The sequence below is a fragment of the Lygodium microphyllum genome, chromosome 14 (genome assembly GCF_053477565.2).
Source record: "Lygodium microphyllum isolate KBCC chromosome 14, Lygodium_microphyllum_v1.1.10, whole genome shotgun sequence".
NCBI lineage: Eukaryota > Viridiplantae > Streptophyta > Polypodiopsida > Schizaeales > Lygodiaceae > Lygodium > Lygodium microphyllum.
Genome location: NC_141148.1, coordinates 49,291,097 through 49,311,977, shown reverse-complemented (window position 1 = coordinate 49,311,977; position 20,881 = coordinate 49,291,097). Strand labels below are relative to the sequence as shown.

The following is a 20,881-nucleotide window of genomic DNA, read 5'->3' as shown; positions in this document are numbered from 1 at the left end:
GGCATCTTAAAAGGACGTTAATACAGCACGCACGTGCAGACACACACACACACACTCTCTCTCTCTCTCTCTCTCTCTCTCTCTCTCTCTCTCATTCATTGTAAAGGGTAATTATGTTAACTGGTGAAAAAGTACAAGTCACATATGAGCTAAGTGAATGGCAGAGTAGCAAAGGATCTCTCTCTCTCACCCGCCCCCCGCCCCTTGTGTGTGTGTGTGTGTGTGTGTGTGTGTGTGTGTGTGTGTGTGTGTGAAGGTTGCTGAAATTGAAGAATAATCCAACGTACAAGAGGTGGTCTGGCCAGCATACCAAAGCTTCTCTCTCTCTCTCTCTCTCTCTCTCTCTCTCTCTCTCTCTCTCTCTCTGTATACATGAGCATGCATATGTCCACGCATATGCAGTTTTCTTTCTTTCTGGAAAGGCAACAATGTGTGAGATTAGAAGCTGCAGTGACAGGGAGCAGCATAGTGAAATCTCTAAATCATTCTGACTTTCATGACCATCCAAAGGACAAGACAGATATATAAGGCTTTTGAACTCATTAACTACGTGAATTGACAGTTCTGAGATTTCATCAAGAAAGGTTCATCATCTATCATAGCAACAATAGAAGGGCCAACACTCCAAAGGAATGCCTGTCTTTGATTTAAGAGAGAAACTCGATAACGAGTCCTCAGATAGCTTTATCCCGATGATTCAGAGCTCCCTTTATGCCATCCCTTTGTGCAAGGAGGAATTGTCAGGAACTCCTCAAACTCCTTAACATGTACATTACAACAAGACCACTGCACAAAAACGAAGATTGCAAGTCAAAATTATGTATTTCACAATTCAGGCTCACAGTGCACATGTTAGATTCTCAAACAAATATAACCTGACAACATAGTGGCTGTTTTTTAATTACAAAAATGGTTCTCTAGTCCACACAACAAAAATCCTATGGTTGCACCAGTAACTTGAAAGCCTTTTGTCTGATGCACACCTATCCCTCTCAGTTAAACATCCAGCAGAAAGCCAAGATAACCTTTATCCGCAATGGTGGAGGATGGACAAGTACACATCTCAGAATACTGACATAACTGGCAAATAAATAGAGGTCTAAGAAAAACATAAATAGTCAGTTCTTTGACAATCAAGAATTGCAAAAGAGAAAACAGTAGAGAAGACACATACGCCTCGTAATCTGTCATGAAAAACAGCGGGTCCTGGATGATAGTTGCATGCAGCATCATGATTCTCCTTCTCTGTAAATATCTGTTTGCAATTTTTGCATTTCTGTTCGGTATTCAAGTCCAAAATCCTTGGTTCTTCAATATTATGGAAATTTTTGGGTTCTTTCACTTCCGTCTTTTGTGGCTTTGACACAAGATTCCCAATAGGTTGTGCACCTAGAAGCCAATAATTCACATGAGCATGTGAAATGAGGCTCATTCAACAAGGTTCACATCGAGACCTTCAATGCCTATTTCAGAGATACTCTTGAAATACTCTGCCAAAGAAGGTTTAATCTAGCCCAGCTTACCAAGTCTCACTTTGCAAAAGCTTGTATTTAACATACTGAAGAAAAGTAGATGCTTAAATAAGAAAACGGTGATTAGATAGACACACTGCCAAGCATTTGAAGCATAGGAATTTAAAAAACGCACCATGATCAGAACAAAAAAATCCCTGTCTACACCTAGAGCAAGATAGCCCGTCTCCACTGCTGACAATTTTTTCAGCTGCAGGAGCTGATTTTGTAGATGTAAAGCTTATTTGAGGCTTTTCAGTTGTATGCTTCCCTGTTGTGCATCTAGATTCAATGACAGAATGAAGTCAGTAAGCCTCACACTGAGACAGGCTCTTGATTGTACACAATTACAAGACTAAAGGGGGGAAGCATCAATATTTCTTCTGTGCAAGAGGCACTGGTAACTGAAACTTAAAGCAGTGCATTTGTTCAGATGTAAGTAGCATACATGATCTTGTAGTTGATAACCAAAGGCATTAATCTTAAACAATGGCTTTAAGGTAATAACCACACTTTGACCGTTGGTCCAATCTCTGTGAATAAGCTCTGTGCATAACACCATTGGACAGTCACTATGCAGAGATCTTTTTTTTTGCAAACAAGCCTAGAATTTGGTTCTAACTCTCTGTGAATAAGCTATGTCCATCACAACCATTGCATAATAACTTAGTATGTCAGGATAGATTATACATAAATGGTGTTAGCAAAGCAGGTAGACGAGTGGTATGAGGAATTCCAGGTCATATAAAATGACTCTAATTCATATTATATAATAGAGCACAAAGCTGGATTTGCAAAGTGTCAAGCCTGAAAATTGAGACGTGTTTACACAAATCAGACAATGTAAGGCTATAAAACTTGTTCATGAATCCATTCAAGTATTCAGTGTTAAGAATAAATAACTCACCCAGGAATATCTAAAAACAAACTGAAGTCATGGCTACGTTGTTTGCAGCACTTCCATTCTTTACCACCGTCGTGAAACAATGGCTGCATCAACATGAATGAGCAGATGTTACAAGCTGTTTGCTGCTTTTGTGCAATTAAGAATACATATCTTTTAAGTTTTTTTAAAAGGTCATTTAGACAAATATAACGAGCATAAAGGTAAACAAGATAATAAAACAGCATGTTGTTAAGTTACAAAAAAAATTAATCAAAATTAATCATCGATCTCAACCAATTTATTCATCTTTCATACAGCCCCGCAAATAGGTTAGCATTACATATAAATGAAAAAATTGAACTTGAAAGTTTTGGTAGGAGACAACAGCGTCAAAAAGTTCTATAAAAGTGTGCCCACTCTTTACCCCAGAGATCTTCACTTTTCATTACAAATTGTACCAAGTACCATAGTTGCTTGGAACACCATTTTGGACCCTGAAAAAGAAATGGGAAACACCAACATTTCTTGCAGTCCAAAACGCATTTGGGATAGGTTTCAAGACAGAATTTCCTGCAGTTTTAGGCTTTAGCTGGCACATTTTTCATTTCCTGCATTTTGCCTCCAGTTTTTGACCTTCCCCTTCAGATCTGCTCCAGCCTGCTGCTTTCCACACTCCACTTCACCTTCATCCTTCAGCTCTCAACCTTCACTCTTCACTATCTACACTCTAAACCAAATACATTTTCCTCTATTTGTGATTTGTTTTCTCTGTTTCCAGCAAACTACAGCCGTGGTGAAGGATGCTTTTTAGATTTCCATCTCAACAAATACAGAGGTAGTGGTGGCTAAAAGTTATGGACCTCTGACTATTGCCCCATCGTACGGATGGGAAATGTGACCCTACTGAAGGATCATCTTGCCTTGATGTGTCAAATGATGTCTTTGCTAGTTCAAAGCAATGGAGGCATGAATGCCTTCTGGCTCATTTGAGAAATGAAGAAGAATATGAGCAGCAGAGCTCACATCCTACCACAAATGAAGTGTGTGAAGATATAGTAGAGTTTGCATAGAGAAAACACAAGATGTACGACCACAACTAAAACACAATAACTCAGACAAAGAAAAAAGAGAACTCTGAAGTGAATGAATCAATGCCGTAAATGAATGGCAAAATGTGCAGCTCAAGGGCAGAGCTGTCCAACAGTTGGTGGCTCTCTTGGGAGCAGATTGAGGGAGGTATTGATGTGTGTCATCCACCAGAGATGGATCTCGAGTGCAGTAACCACCAATCGGAGCAAAGGCTGATGAAGAAAAGAGCTGGAAACACAAAAATGAACTGCTGTAGATGCAGACACATATGAGGCTAATGCTGGAAATGGAAGGGCAACAGCTTGGGGCTGGATGGTAATTGGCCATAGTCGGTGATGGGGCTGCACAGCAGAAGGTAGATGGCTGAAGGCTGAAATCTGCATGGTGGAGTGAGAAACCTACACAAAAGGATGAGCTGACTGGTGGGAAGACTATCTATTTATAAATGCAAAAGGATCATCCCAAATTACGGTTTTGCCTATGGGACATTGAATCTCTCTAGGACCAGTCACCACGCCCTATTTAATGAAATTTTTAGTAATTTACATGTTTTGGGGCTGTTTTAAAGAGCTGATCAATTTTTAATGCATTTTTAGCTCAACATGGTTCCAACTAAGAAACCACAGCAAGCCATGACTACATCCACAGGTGGTACTCCCCTTGGACAATCAAGCGAGGCTACATCTTTAGCTATTGCATCACCTCCTCTTGCTGGCACACTTGCCACACTAGACACATAGCATATGGACTGCCCCCTCCTCCCCACCTTACACGCGTCCTAAAGGTTTAGGTGAGTAGTCTGTTACCCCCACTCCATTAGATTTCTCACCATAAACACTTTTCACCACATTCCGTGGCCTCCTCCTACATCCCCTCCTAGGACACTTCCCCACCTGAACATGTGTTTCATTGGCAAAGACCAATTGATCGGCATCCACAATGGTGGCCAAACACTTAGGCTAGCACCCTTAGGGTACTCTAGGCTAGTCTAGCTTTTCCTTTGCACTTAGTTCTTTAGGCTACTTTGCTTTAGGATTCTCTTTTCATTGTCTTTCACTACATTAACACGCTCACATTCATATTTATACATTCACACATTTCTTTTCAAGCTGTTACTTTTTTATTTTAGCATGACTTTTGTTTTGAAGCATCTCACTATGAACCTCTATCTTTGCAGATTCTAATCCCATTTGCATGTTTTTATATTTTAGTCTAGGATTAACATGCATGTTTGCACCAGTTCTTCCTCGGTTGGAGACAAGGGAAGCTCACCATTCCATTGTTGTTTCATGTTCCTTGGAGACTTGCTCTTCTACCAACATGGGGGCTTCCTCTCTCGAGGTGGACCTTGCCACATCTCTCAACGCTATCATGACGGTTGCTTCTCCCTACTTCTCCAACTGGGGATGCTCCATCTTCCTTCTTCGATATGGTTTTTGGCAATTTACGGCACCACATAAAGACCAATATCAAGTTCCTCTTCCTCCTTCAACATCGATGTCGATGGTTGAGAAGGGATTCCTACCCTTCATTGGTGCCTACAAGTTTCAGCACTTGTCTTCGAGATCGGCCTCCCTTCCCCATTTTACCTATCATTTGCATTGCATCATCATCTTTGTAAAAGGGCACTTGGGCGAATGAACAATTTTGCCACAAGTAGCACTATCGAAGTGACACCTTCCTACATACGCATCCTCATCATGTAGCATTCATCTATGCATCTCATTGTGCAGAGCACCCCTAAGCAAATCTTGAACTGTCTCTGCCAATAGTTCTCTCTGTTAAAATAATAGGTATGCACTGATACCATGTCAAAATAAGCGACAGTGCAGAGAGACAATAGGGTTTGCAGGGAGTAACCCAGAGTGTATATGGCAAATATTGAGAGAGAAGAGAAACTCAGAAACACAAGAAGAACATGGTGATGATGCACCAAATCATGCTATGAGAAGAAAAGCTGATACAACGGAGCTAAAGCTCAAATGATAACTTACTGTCCTGTTTGAATCAAGCACCAGCACCTATGGAAATCTGCACAGTGAAGGGAGCGAAATGCAATCCTCCAGGCGGGCTATTGAAGTAATCACTAGAAGGTGAAAGACAACTGTCAAGGGAGCGGACTGCAATCCTCTAATGTTGTGGAGTGACTTGGGCACCAAAACGCAAATCCCAAGATGTCGGAGCTGTCGAATGCAAGGAGAGCAGCCAAAAAGCTAACACCAAGTGGATAATGATGACGCCAAATGATGGAGGATGAGCTAGGCTGCAAAAACGCAAGTCCCAGCAATCTCTGTGAGACAGACAAGTAATGTCAGGTGATGGAGGAGAAGCCAAGCTACAAAATTGTAGATCCCAACAACCCCTGTGATAGACGAATGATGAAATAACTAAAACTAGGTGGTATAGGTTGTCGCCAGAGGCTAGGATGCTGACGCCAAGCTGGAGATTATGACACCATGCAAGGAGAAAACCTCTAGAATGAAAAACGCAAGTGAAGGTGGAGCCTGAAGGGGAAGGGTGCCGATGCCATAGTGTTGCGCCACCCTAGACAGCTTATGCCTATAAATAGGTAGTCACTTCATTCATTTTTTACCACTCTCTCTTTAATCATTCTTCACCACCTTCTTTAGTCACCACCACTTTCCTTCTCTCCCTAGCCTCTTCCATTGCCCTCACATCCTTCAGGAGGACATTGCGGTTCATGGCTCGTGGCTGCTTTCACCCTTCCTCTTCTACTTCAGGCGCCCTGTTCCATCATCAGCCCTTGTGTTTGGAGTATCTTCCACTTGGCATCAACATTACTGGAAGTGGCCAAAATGAAAACACTAGCCCTTTTTGGGGCTATCAGTGTGAAACCCTAAATGAAGTGTGTAAACTAAAGAAGTGGTTTCTCAACATCCCCTCTCAAGCCCAAAAAGGGATGAAGAAAGAGAAGTGAAGAGAGATACAATGAAGAAGAAGAGGATCCCGGAGATCCAAGATTTCCACCTGAAAGGTAACTTGCAGTAAGGAACAATAGATGGGATGAACTATAGAACATGACTCCACCTCAGGAGAGAAGCCACTAGCTCCGTAACTCCAAGCGAGAAGAAATTCGAAGGCCTCATCACCAAGTCACAGTTGGATCTCCAAGGCCCCGAGGGGTCCCTAAAGATCTTAGGTATCAATAGGAGAAATGATTGCTCAAAGACAGTCGTCCCCAAAGAGTAAATGGAGGGTGAGGAACTTCAGGATGAGGAGGTTTCCCCCTAGAGGGTGGAGACACAAGAGCCCTCTCTGAGGCCGAAGAAGTAGAAGCCCCCTCTAAGGGAAAAGAGAGTACATCCCCTTTGGAATCCCCCTCTACAAGAGATGGGGAATATAAAAACTCATGGATCACGGACTCTAAATCATTTGATGACAAAGGAAGTGCCTTCAAACATGCCTAAGAAGATACATGGGGTGTCAAACGCCTAGAAGTGGCCCCTTGAACCTAACTAGGCAAGGGTGGGGAAAGGTGAGGCTCATGCAGAGCCAAGGATGGGCAACAGACATTGTCTCTCAGTGGAGCAGACTGCAGAGCTGAAGTAATAAAAGAGGTCAAGCATTCATTGCCTCTTGAAGAGGCAGACTACCAAGGGAATGGTAGCCAACAATTAGTCTCTCGCTGGAGCGGATTGTAGAACCACGGGTTATCGAGGTGGCATTCCTAAAACCCTAGAAGAAGTAGAAGCAACCTATGTGGCGCATTGCAGAAGTTGCGAGGAGGCCCTAGTACCAGTCAATTCTCCGGTGGCTAGAAAGGGCTGAGTGCGCATCGAATGTGTCTTATTGCCTTGAGCATAAAACTCTGAAAGCCGGTGAGGAATAAACTCTGTGGCCCAAAAGGCAGAGGTGGCACAATGACTACCTAGGGGTAGACGCATATACTCCGGCGGAGTAGGGAGCAAAGGTCCATGGTGGCAAGCATCAATGGGGGTTACGGTGATGCCAGAAGAGGAGCACCCAATGATCTGTCCATCTGCCTATGAAAAAGACATAGAACCAGAGTGTCAACCTGTAAAAAGGAGGGTGGGTGGGAGAGGAAAATAAGGATATCTCTGTCTTCTGGTGATGTAATGAAAATGAAGGGGAAAATCAGTACATGAAGGGGAAAATCAGTACATGACCCGCATCCTGTCTTTGCCTACTCTAATGAACAGGGTGTTTAGATCTCTAAGCTCCTGCACTCTGACACCATGTCAAAAATAATAAGTATGCTCTGATATCATGTCAAAATAAGCGACAATGCAAAGAGATAGTAGGGTTTGCAGAGAGTAACACAGAGTATATACGACAAAAACTAAGAGAGAAGAGAAACTCAAAAACACAAGAAGAACACCATGATGATGTACTAAATCATGCTATGAGAAGAAAAGTTGATACAGTGGAGTCGAATCTCAAAAGATAATTGCATTGTCTTGTCTGAATCAAGTGGCAACACTTGAGGGAATTTACATAGTAAAGGGAGCAAAACGCAATTCTCCGGGCAGTGGGCTATCGAAGTAATCACTGGAAGAAGACAGCTATCGAGGAAGTGAACCGAATTCCTCTGATGCCGTCCGAGATGTGGAAAATGATCACCAACTGTCAAGGGAGCAAACTGCAATTATCTGACACTAAGGAGTGACCTGGGCAGTAAAATGCAAATCCAAAGTATCGGAGCTGTCAAACGCAAGGAGAGCAGCCCAAATGCTAACACCAGACGATGGAGGATGAGCGGGCTGCAAAAAGCAAGTCCCAAAAGCCTCTCTAACTAGGTGCAAAAACGCACATCCCAGCAACCCCTATGATAGACGAATGATGAAATCACTGACGCTACGTGGTGTAGACTATCGCCAAAGGCTAGGATGTTGATGCCAAGCTAAAGATGATGACGCCAAACAAGGAGAAGACCTCTAGACTGAAAAACGCAGGTGAAGGTGGAGCCTAATGAATAAGGGTGCTAATGCCAAGCAAATGATGGTGATGCCAAGTGGAAGATGCTCCCAACGTAAGGTCTGATAATGGAACAGGCACCTGAAGCAAAAGAGGAAGGGTGAAGGCAACAACGAGCCATGAACCGCAATGTCCTCCTAAAGGGGTGTGAGGGTAGTGGAAGGGGCTGGGGGAAGAAGGGAAGTGGTGGTGATCAAAGGTGGTGAAGAATTACTAAAGAGAGAGTAGTAAAGAATGAATGAAATGAGTGCCTATTTATAGGCATAAGCTGTCTAGGGTGGCACACCATTGTGTAGGCGCCCACCGAAAAAGTGGCCAAAAGGTGGACACTAGCCCTTTTTGGGGTTATTAGTGTGAAACCCTAAATGAAATGTGTAAATTGAAGAAGTGATTTCTCAACACTCAACATCACACTTTCATGCTTCTTCACCCTTTCCTTCATCACTAACACCTTGGACGGGTGGTTGGGATATTCTTCTATTTTGTGATATTGAATTTGATAATCCCTTTACTTTTTTCCCATGGGCACAATTACTCATCAAAAAAAATAGCAAAAACAACGACAAAAGTTCAAAGTGGTTCCATTGCCTTTACAAGTCCTGGTAAGCTATTGGGCAGTCCAACAAGCACCCTTTAACAATGCCTTGTGCCTCTCTGGGGTGACCCTTTGGGCTTTCGAGGTAAGATAACCATCACCTTTGTAGTCTTGGTAGATCCTTGGATAGTCCAGGTGTATCCTTAGCCCAATGCCCTAGCTACTTTGGGATGAAAACCTTTGGGATATTACTCTTAGCAGTCATGTTTGTCATGCCTTGTCATCTCCTACCTATGAGACTCAGTTTGAATCAGATAAGGATTTTAGGAGCTCTGACCTGTCTATCACTTGTTTAGACGGAGGAGGTAGCTCATTCTAGAGTACTCAATTTATTGCCTTTCAATGCATTTTCTCCTCCAATTGGGATTTTGTGTGCATTTACCAGGCAATTATTGCTTTTCACAGTCTATCTACACCTCACGGACATTGTCATTGTCATATAGGAAGTTTCCAAGGTCCCCCCTATTTTTCTCACATTTTATTCGTCATTGACCAGCATTTATTGCTGGTCGGCCAACATTTATGGCCTCCCCTATTTGGGCATTTTTGGCTATATATATAGCCTGCCCCTCCCATCATTCATTCATCTTCCTCCTTCTCTAGCAAGTGCACACTCCGACTTCGTCATCTTCCTCTGTCTCCAGTGTTGCCATCATCATCAGCCTAATCTGATGCCCTCACTGACATTGTGGGCTGCGTGCAAAGATTGATCAATCTCCTTCCACTTTCCCGTTTGTATCAGCATTCTTTCTTGTTCAGTGCAGATTTTGTTCTCCTTTTCTTGCAATCTCTCTCTCTATTCCTTTGTCTCGATGTTTCCGTTCCTTTCCACTGCGCTCTCTCACAATTACGAGCTGAGCTATGCTTGCAGTCCTTTCTGGTTCCAATTTTGGGCCTAAGAGGGGGTGTTAACCTAAAAAGATGCATTATACACTAAATCTTCACTACCTCATTTAAACAGCCCCAAAACTCAAAGATCCACGTCTATAAATAGAGGCTCCCCACACCACTCAATTATGCCTTCTCTACAAGTCATCAATCCTTTGCAGGTTTCAGCCATCAATGCACACCATCCAGTGGCTGTTGAACCCCTTGCAGACTGCTGTCACACTCCTTCCAGCCCCAGTCACCCTGTCTACAGCAGTCATCTTGCTGTCTAGAGACCATTTATAGCTGCATTTTCAGCCAGTCTATCACCAGCCACTGCCCCACATTTGTGTCTCATCAGCCAGTGTTTTCTGCATCAGCAAGCCACCCTACAGCAATTTGGAGGCTGAATTTGGTAAACACATCAATTTAAACACGCAAATGCAAAGCTGTTTTGGTTTTCAGCATGCTGCCCTTCCACTTTCAACATCATCTCAACTCCGGCTGGTGGTCACAAACCTCAAGATCCATCTCTAATGGATGTCGCTCTCAAACTACTCCCATTGCTGTGCCTTTGGGCATTTGTACACTCTTTCATTCATTTACAGCATTCATTCACTCACTTTAGAGTTCTCTTTCTTCTCTCTTTGTGCTTTGTCTTTTTGCATATACTATGTTTTTGTTTGAGCATGATAGAATGAAAGTACAATAGGTCTATAATAAGTTAGACCTATCCCTTCTAACTCAACTAGAGTTAAACTAACTCTAGAGATGGTGACACAACTTACTTAGTTGCGTCCACATGACACAGTTAAACATTGGGCATCGCCCAGAATTGACAAATTCTAACACCCCTTTGCAATGCCAATGTGATGATGCACAAGGAGTGAATCAATCACCAAAATGTAGTAAGTCAAGATTTTCAAATCTCCTCAAAGTTTTCATATGACAATGCCTTGGTGAAAATATCTACAACACTCTACTATGTGGAAATGTAGATCATATTGAACTCCCCTGCATGTGATCTCTCTCTAACATAGTTTAGTGTATTTCAATGTGTTTCATACAAGTATAAAACAATAGATTTCATGCTATTGGAATAGCACTCTACTTTTCATAAAAAATAGGAGAGGGTCCCTCCAAATGAACATGAAGATCAACCGATAAACATTGTAACCAAACACATTTCATTGTTGCTATGATAGTTGCCTTATACTCAACTTCACAAGATGAAGTAGCTACAGTAGGTTACTTCTTGCTAAGACAACAAATGTATGACTAGCCTAGAAAGAAACAATATCTACTAGAAGATTGCCTTGTATTGTGATCATCAACCCAATCTGAATCATTGTAAGTATGCATTTGCAAGACTTCCCCCTTATGAAATAGCAAACCATATGACTATGTTCCTTGCAAATGAAGAAAAATCTGCTTAAAGAGTACATACGAGATCGGACGTGTCAAACATGATAGGATAGATCAAACAAGGGGACTTGTTCGTTGAACATGAACAACCCCACTCTAAACGAATAGCATACAAAAGAAGACCCTCAAATACAGCCAAAGAGTCTAACATGGCCGACATTGCAATTCAGCATGCATATATGCTGAAGTTTCAAAGAATATGACATCTATGCTTACAAAAACCTTGCTTATGGAAGGTTTACACAATGAATCCCCTTTGCTTTTCATGCTATACCCAACAAAACTGCATTTTACTACCTTTTCATCAAGCTATCCACAAAGCTCTTTGGGTGCATGTGCAAATGCAACACAATCAAAAACATGAAAGTAATCCACTGTAGGCTTTTGCCCATACCAAGCCTCCATGAGGTATCCCTTTGCTCTTCAACATACATCTGGTCATTTTCATAAGAGTGCCGTTCTTGCAATCCACCACTCCATTCTATTGAGGAGGAGTCATCATTGTAGACTGATGTGCAATGCCATTGTCCAACAAATAAGCCTCAAAGGTGCTCCCCTCCTATATGTATGAAGATTTTGCACTTTCAAACCAGTTTCAATTTCCAATTTGGCAACCAAATGCTTGAAATACATAGACACATCCAATTTGGCCTTCAAGCCATACAACCAAGTGTACCTAGAGTAGCCTTCAACAAATGTGACAAAATAAAACGACCCCCCAGGAATAGGTCCACATGGGACCACACACATCATTGTGTATAAGCTATAGGTTTCAGACAACACACACTACATCCCTTTTTGAAGGCAAATCGATGCACTTTACCAAGAATGCAACCCTCACAAGCATAGGGAGGTGGAGTATCGAAAATAGGCAAAGCATCAACTATTGACACATTTGAAGAGTCATAGAATTGCCAAAACTCATGTGCCCATATCTAACATGCCATAACTCGGCATTTTTCATTGCAGGAGTGTAGCAACTGAAAATGCACTATTTGATCTCTTCACATAATCATCCAAAAGAAAGAAACTTTTTTGCAAAGTGCCAAAAAGCTTCAATGCATAATCATGCTCTCTCTCATGCACAATGCATTTGTCATCCTCAAAGATGACATGAAATCCACTTTTGTTGAAAGCAGACACTAAAAGCAAGTTCTTGGTAATTGCTTGCACATAGGAAGCATCCAAAAGTCGGAAATTTGTGCCATCTAGTGCTGTAATCAGCACCTCATCAATACCACAAACTGCATGAGAAGTGTTATTGGTACAAGAGACCGTGCCAAAAGGGGCTAAATAAATAAAAGAAAACAAACGCTTCCTAGAAGTGATATGACCTGATGCACCACTATCAAAATACAAAGTATGATGTGTCTTTGATGCATTAAAGGCTAACCCATCCATAGTAGAGTCATAACTGCATGCATTAAAAGCATAGTTCTCCTCGAAAAAGTTGACTAGAACATCACCATTAGTCGTGTACAACCATACCGGAGTTCTTTTTCTTCTTTTTTGCAAGCCTACCTTTTTTTGCATTCGTTTATGTAATGACCCAGCTTTTTGCAATAGTGACATTTTCCCTTCTTCTTTGACTTATTTGCATCATTGCTACCCATGTTTGAACCCTGCCCAGCATCAGCTTTTTGCCGATTTGAGTTTCATTTTCCTTTTCCTTTGCCTTTGTACTTATAAAGCATGGCTAAATCGCTTGGACGCACGACTATATTCTTTTGAGCCTACTCTTGAAGCAAGAGGGCCAATCAACTCCACAAATGTAAGAGGCTCAATTGCCCCCTCAATGACAAATTCAATGAAGTGTGGAAACCGAGGTACAACTCCAGAAAAGAGTTCAAGGTGATGTTCACCATCTCACCAACTTGAATCACCTCATCAATGTTGAGCAACTGCTCCCAAAAATCCTGAATGTATTTGATATGATCTATCATAGAATCAGCCTCATTCATGTGAGCATTGGCCAACTCTCTTTGCAAAAAGGAGATGCATGCCTTATTCCTTGCCACAAACATCTACTCCAAGACAACGCAAGCTACATGTGAGACTTTGCAAGACCACATGTAAGGTATAATAGCTCTTTTCATAGAGCTATCAATGACGAAGCTTGCACATCTCGAGCACAGTTGCCAAGAAATATGTTTCTTAATTGTAGGGAACGTTGGAAATGCCAACCCATTTTTGAAATATTAGAAACGGATAAATTGACCTTTGAGGTCACAACACTAAAGTTGGTCCTTTTTTCTTTGACAATTCATTACTCGTGGGGGCTACCATTGATAATTGGGCTATTTAAGGCTTTGCTTACCTTAGCCTAGTCACTATCCAATGATCAATCGCACTTGTTTTGTGTATCATGCATGTATTATGTAAATTGTTGGTCTATTGATTGTTCACTTAGATTTAGTATACAAGGTTGAATCATGTTCAAAATACAAAATACAGTGATGGAGCGGATAGCAGGTACATTGATCTCTATTATGCTTTATGCTGATAATATAATCTTGGTCTTTGAGTCACATGAGGATCTACAACAATGTCTCCATGCTCTACATCACTTTTGCATACAAAGGGGATTATACATTAATCTTGGGAAAACCAAGATCATGATCATTCACACACCAGCCCTAGCACAAAGGAGGTCCATCCTCACTCTAGGGAGCAAGACAAGTGGACATAGTGAATGCATATATCTATTTGGGAGTTACATTTACCAAATCCATTGGAGAGATTCACCATATCATAGGCAACCAAGCATCTATTCGCATGAGGATATATAGCATTAGCCATGTTGCAGAGACTATGTCATCAGATACACTTCTATGTTACTCCGCACAAGAAGATGCTTATTTGATATATTGGTCACACCAATCATGATGTATGGAGGATCTATCTAGACCCCTAGTTTGGCTATATCCCTATGAGCGCACATTAAGAGAGCACAAATTACCATGCTCTCATGGATGATCTGCAATACACTATCAATACCACATGAGATCATCAAAGTAATGATGCAGGCCCTTTTCTAAACCGTCAACCTCATATACAGAGCATGAGAAATGCATCCAGCCTAAGAGAGCTTTTGACGCTTGAGGGTTCTAGACAACTAGCATAGGCAAGACATGGGAGCTCATGTTATGCATAGGTAGGGTAGAAGCTCATGGGATATGGGATCAACATGGACCACCTCTCTCCCTTTTAAAATGACCTTGACTCCCTCTTAATGCACCTATGACCTCTCACACATTGAAAGGTACCTAGTCGTGAGACAAGATTTCAATAAGCTACATGTACTACATATGTGGATTTTACTCCAAGAGCCCATGCCCCAATAGATGTCATACTACAAGGACCACTTTTGGAGGACCAATATAGATGGTTTCATTGAGAGACCTAGGTATCTAGACATCTATTGCTTGCCTCATTGATACCCAACCAAATGTTTCTACATAAGTCACCACCTTGAATCCATACATGCAAAAGCTGTGAGAGTGCACAATGGAAAGGAACAATGCACATGAGTGAAAGAAAAGGAGACAAGAAGAACAAAGTTGAGCGGAGGAACAAATGGACAAAAAGCTGAATGATAAAAGGCTGGTCTCAATCAGGCCCTACATGCAGCATGGAGTGTTAGTGAGGGCACTAAACAAAGGAAAGAGATGAAGATGAGGAGGAGGAGGCGGAGGAGGAGGACTGGCACTAAAAGTGATCAACTGATAGTGGAGGTGTAAGGTCTCCTGTAAATAGCCTTAAATGTTGAATTTGGCCAACTTGCATTTAATGCAGATAGGACCAGCGAAAATGCCATATGCAATGCATAAAAATGCTATCTATGCCCTATAAATTGCAACTTGCCCTAGACAATGAATACCTGCCCGGACATCAAGCAAACAAGCTTCCTCAAGTTAAATGCATGGCCCAATCTCCACCTAAAATGTTTGGGACAAATGGACTAATAGACAAATACACCCTCAAAGCTCCCGATATCCTCATTTGACTAAGACTTTGGCTCCCATCAAGGCTCTGATACCATTTAAGAGTGTGCAATGGAAAGAAACAATGAACATTGAGTGAAAGAGAAGAGGGAGATAAGAAGAACGTTGCTGAATGAAGGGACAAACTAACAAAACTCTAAATGATACAAGGTTGTGTTGAGCAACCAAAGTCATTAAGTACATTGTATTACATTAATTCCTATGTTGGTTTCCATTTACAACCCCAAAAAGGATTTATTTGTATAATCTATTAGTGTCTAGATGCCACCCAAGGCAATTGGGGCACCACCCTAGACAGTTTAGTGACTCCTGTGATTGTAGTATCATCCATTGGTGTCTAGATGCCAATGAAGGCAATTTGGGTGCCACCCTAGACAATTTAGTGACTCATATGCCTATAAGCAAGACATGGGAATTCATCCATCTACACCACACACCTCCCTCATTCACTCTTCAATCAGTCTCCCACTTCACTGATTGCTGATAACCTTCGCTTCTCCAATGCCTAGTGGATGCTTCCTATGGGAGCGGCTCATGTGTTGCCTTCTCGAGCTGATCTGCTATCACCTTGTCTCAGCTGGTTGCCGCCCAGCCTCCCGCCTTGTTAGTGGAGCTGCCCAACCTATGTTTTCAGCCTGGAGATACCTGATCTCAGCCTGCTGCCTTGTGTTTTGTGCAGCCACAGTTGTTGCCCTACAACCCATCATCGTCACCACAATCTTCTTCATCAAGCAACCTATTCCTATTCCTGTGCTGTCCAGCCCTGCATTTTGCAGGTATAGCAGCCATCCAGCTTCATCAGAAACTCCATCACTTGACCACATCAACAAACCTTGTGTTTGCTAATTCTGGCCCTGTTCCCACCAGCTACTGCTGTGGTTTAGGGTTATAGCAGGCTGCACTATTGGTCTTGAGCTTCAAAGAACACTTCGATTGCTGGTTATCATCTTTTTCCTCTCCAAAAGCTCCTAAGAACTATTTCCCTCGCTCTACCTACTGTCCTCATCTTCTAATGTATACTTCAACATTCCACTACCTGTCGGACTCCCTCCATAGAGCAGCTCTTTTCCCCATCATCGACCTCTACCCGAAGGACTGCATTTCACTCCCTTCACAATGCAAATCCCTTCCAATTGTTGTCATATGATCAGCCAAGACACTGCAGTTATCTCCAAACTCCACTTCATTGTATCAGCATGATTGAATGTTCATCATTCTTCATTCTTCTTCTATGTCATGAGTTTTCTTTGTCACATTGTTTGCCATACACTCTTATGTTTCTCACTGCAAACCCTACGGCTTCTCAACATGTTATTAGGGCATACCATTCCATTTCTCAACAGGCTGATCTCATTTAGTCCCTACACAAGCATGAAGCATCAATGAGGCCAGCTAACAGAGGCAAGACATCAAGGTGATGCAGAGGGCTGGTTAAAAAAGTGATCAACTAACAATGGAGTGGCAGGCAATCCATATATGGTATTAAATGCTGAATCTGGCCAGCCTGCTCTCATCTTACACACACACATACCAATACTGATGAGGGGGAGGCAAGGTTTCAGGGATGGAAACTGAAGATTAAGATTTTGAGTCCAACTTGCAAGGATATTAAGTTCTAAAAATCGAGTTTTTAGAAGAATCACAGATTTATAGAAACTATTTGGTAACTTTAGACTTCATGCATTGGAGCATGGCTCTAGAGGGGTCTAGGCTAGATAGACCTAAGCAGATACCATCACCTTAGGCACTGTTGAGGATCTCCTATGCTTTGATTAGCTGGTTGCTTATAAGCTTAAATAAGTTGGCTGGTGGAGTTAAGGGACACAGTTTTATATAGATTGGTTTACTTAGAGGGAGAAGTTGGACTGTGCATCCTTGTAGAGGAGTAATGAATGTCATTCCAGAGGTTCTAATTGTCATGTCAAGTGCACGTGTTAAAATTCCTATCTGACTATCTATATTTTTTGTTTTGTGTCCAATTTATAATCTTTCTGATTTGGGTTCTTGTGCAAGCCCAAAAGTAGGACATAAAATAGAAAGAACAATAAGTCAACCAGACCAAACAAAATGGCCACAATGCGACAGGGATACTAATGTGCTTAAACTGTCATGAAGCCCAAATGAGGAAGAACCAAAAGAGCCTTTGTGAAGTTGTCTGCCAATTTTATGTTGCGAGGAAGTATACAAGCTCTAACTCTTGATTTGTGTGAGCACAAAACACTGGTTATTGGCTATGGTTAAGCAATTGACTTCACATCAAAGAATTTTTAGTTCTCTCTATGGTAAGTTGGTCTCAGCTAACAAGGCTTCTCCCATACAACATCTTGGGCTGTTGAGCAAACAATTCTGTACTTTGCCTCTGTAGAAGAAAGAGTAATGGTAGGTTGTCACTTGCTGCTCCAGGCAATCACAACTGATCTTAAAGTAGAATAAATACACGTAGTGGATCTTTGGGTGCCTATGTCACTTGCCCAATTCGAATCTATCCAACTGGTTAGAGACCCCTTCTCTCTATATATGATCATGTCTTCCAAGTGTCCTACAAGTACTGCAAATCTAGAACAACTTTCCAACGAGGCCTCTCTTAGCAATCATTGTGTGTCACGTATCGTCATCTCCTTCCTGTCTGAGTCAGGCAAAAACATTAGGAGCTGTGACAGTGTATTTGTCCGTCAGTTTATTTATCCTAGATATTTCAGGTGGAGATTTGCCCTTGCATTTCAGTCCAGGCAGCATGTTTCCCTCATTTCTGGGCAGGTGTTTATTGCCTAGGGCAGGATGCATTTTATTGGGCACAGGAAGGACTTTCATGCATTGCATTCGTTTTTAATGCATTTTTACTGGTTGGACGTGCATTAAATGCAGTAGCAGGCATTTGCACACATAGGTGCAACATGAACAGAAGGAAACTGCTGATATTTAAGGGCAGTCTGCTAAAATAGCTGCTTAGAACTTCAGATCACTTATCAAGGTTGTTCCTTGGAAAAAAATCCTAAATTTATCACAATCCAATTGATAAACTTAGCTCTACTTTTTAATAATGCACCTATAACCTGAGGTCCTATTTCATTCAGTAATTGTTATGAAGCTCAAGCTTTAAAATAGTACTTCAACCCCTATCTTCGATTATCATCAATTTTGCATATTCATAATGGCTTCGTATTCCTGTAATACAAATAGAATATCACGAGAAACAAAGCATTCTTGAAATTTGGTACAGTGCACTACAAACTCTCAACAGAGGTTGATTTGCTCATAAATCATACCCGTAGTTCATGCCCATGACAAGGCCATAAATATTGTCAACTGTTAGCAAGGAAAAATTGAGGTCTAAGGATGTTAATTATTAGGTAATATGACTGAGATCTTTTGTTGCACATTTTAAAAATCTGTAGCTGCATAAAGTGCAGGTTAACACACACTGTAAGAACAAACTACTACAAAAACTATGTAGCTATTCATAAAGGCAAATCCAACTCAAACAAGTTTATGCAGTTACATCCACTAACTTTTTCTGGCGCAAAACGAGATCTTTACTTACAGGCTTTACGTGAAAGGCAAAAGAGGTGACCAGCCACACGAACCAACCATGTAAAGTCAAGTTCAATATGACAAGTTAGCTCTCTCTCTTTTTTTTTTCGTAAAGTTAGCTCTCTCTCTCTCTCTCTCTCTCTCTCTCTCTCTCTCTCTCTCTCTCGTAACATTAATGCAATTTTAAGTTGCACAGACTAGACCTTGCACACTGAGTACATACCATTCCCCAATAGTCATGGAGAGCACATCAATCATGAGATAAATCTAACAGAACTAGACAATAGTTGATTATGGATTCTTCTGGTTCGCATGACGCAAATGAACACGGATTGTCTGACCATAATTGACATCAAACTAAGGTTCTACATGGCACCATATCACTTATCACATGGACTAAAGGATTGAACAAATCGAGGTCCCAACACAGCAACTTATAGATAAACAAAGGGAGGAGAAACTCAAGCCTAGTGCAAATATGCAAAACCTTGAATGTTAACTCTACCTTAAGACCATTGTAGTATCAAAACGGTTATCCTTCTCTCTTTAAAAACTATTGCATAGACTTAAGTAACACATGGTTTGGAGATACAAGGGCTTGTTTGTGAAATTTAGACTGGAAAAGCACACAACAGTCTTGTATCTATCATCATCCATGTACAGAATTAACTCTACATCAAGATTAGAGATGGCTGTCATTCTCTCTTTAAAATGGATCGCATGCTCTTATGCAATTCACAGTCTAGAGATGCAGGGACTTGTCCTTGATTAGATTCGAAGAGCACGCTACACTTCGTGTTACTATCATACTATCACCACATCTCTTCCTTGCTTTTCTTCCCTACCCACATAAAGAACAGGACACAAATGTTAATCTATATAGTACTTTTTGAGCTTGCATCATGGAAGTTTGACAATCCAACAATTAATTGGAAGAGCTATGGATCAACTTTTTATCTTGCATTGTGGAAATTCACAATCCAACAATTCATCAAAAGAGCTATGGATTAATTATTTATCTTTAGTTGTAGAAATTTAACAATCCAACAATTTATTGGAAGAACTATGGGTCAATTATTGCAATTGAATAAGCAAACAAGTATTTCAATTTCATTGAGCTATGGTTTGCTTACTTGGAAAGGATTGAACGGTTCATTAGAAGGGGAGCTGGGAATAGTTCACCTTGAACAAACAATCATGGTAATCCATTTGATAATCAGTTATATGATTGGACCTAAGCATGTGATATCAATAATTGGACCTTCCATGTATGAAATTGTGGATTTAGAGACTGGATTTGAATCTTGAGACAATGGAGGTGTTAACAATGTGAAGCATTTTTCCAAGGATTTGCAAGGATCCAAGGATGAAATACTGACACACTAATCAATCTAATAAAAGGCAGAAACAAGCTGCTTTTGTGCCCTAAGGCAGGTGGGATCATGAGATGGTTGTTGATGCAAAGCCTTGGCTTTCTAGGATAGGTTGTCAAAGTTTTGCCTAACAATTATGAGAGATGTTACCTAGCATCACGATAACTATAACTTGTGATTCAGGTTTTGATCCGAATGTGTGGCTTAAGGGTTTGAGGCTAGATAACTTGAGCCCAATAACACGTATACCATCACACACTCAGCTTTGACAGCATAGATGGGTAATAGGCTAGCATATAGGAGCCAATGGTTTATCAAAGGTCCGTATATAGGAGCCAATGGTTTATCAAAGGTCCGTAGCCAAGACATTTAGCATAGAGATGCTATTGGGATAATTTCAGATGTTCATATTGCCATGAAGGGTGAATCTATAGGATGGGGCTTGTATACAAGAAAACCAAATACCATGTGAACAAGGTGTTGAGCTAAAATATGCATTACTTGACTAGCCTCTTAAACAGCCCCAAAACACGCTAAAAATGCTCTTTTAGAGTAAAACCCTAAAACGGGGAGCGGTTCAAGAGAGTTCAGTGGAAACCCTAAAACGGGGAGCGGTTCGAGAGAGTTCAATGGAAACCCTAATT

General features: G+C 41.3%; 1 protein-coding gene across 1 annotated transcript in view; it reads right to left on the bottom strand.

Moving 5' to 3' along the window:
• Nucleotides 1–542: 542 nt before the first annotated feature.
• The window catches only part of PBS2 (cysteine and histidine-rich domain-containing protein RAR1), a 32,658-nt gene continuing 12,319 nt past the window's right edge, over nucleotides 543–20,881 (bottom strand). The window contains exons 2-5 of the mRNA XM_087692796.1: nucleotides 2,419–2,501; nucleotides 1,648–1,793; nucleotides 1,175–1,389; nucleotides 543–786 (exon numbers count right to left, since the gene is read on the bottom strand). Coding sequence (XP_087548922.1) covers nucleotides 685–786; nucleotides 1,175–1,389; nucleotides 1,648–1,793; nucleotides 2,419–2,501 — 546 coding nt within the window. The 3' untranslated portion in view covers nucleotides 543–684. The remainder of the gene's footprint in view (nucleotides 787–1,174; nucleotides 1,390–1,647; nucleotides 1,794–2,418; nucleotides 2,502–20,881) is intronic.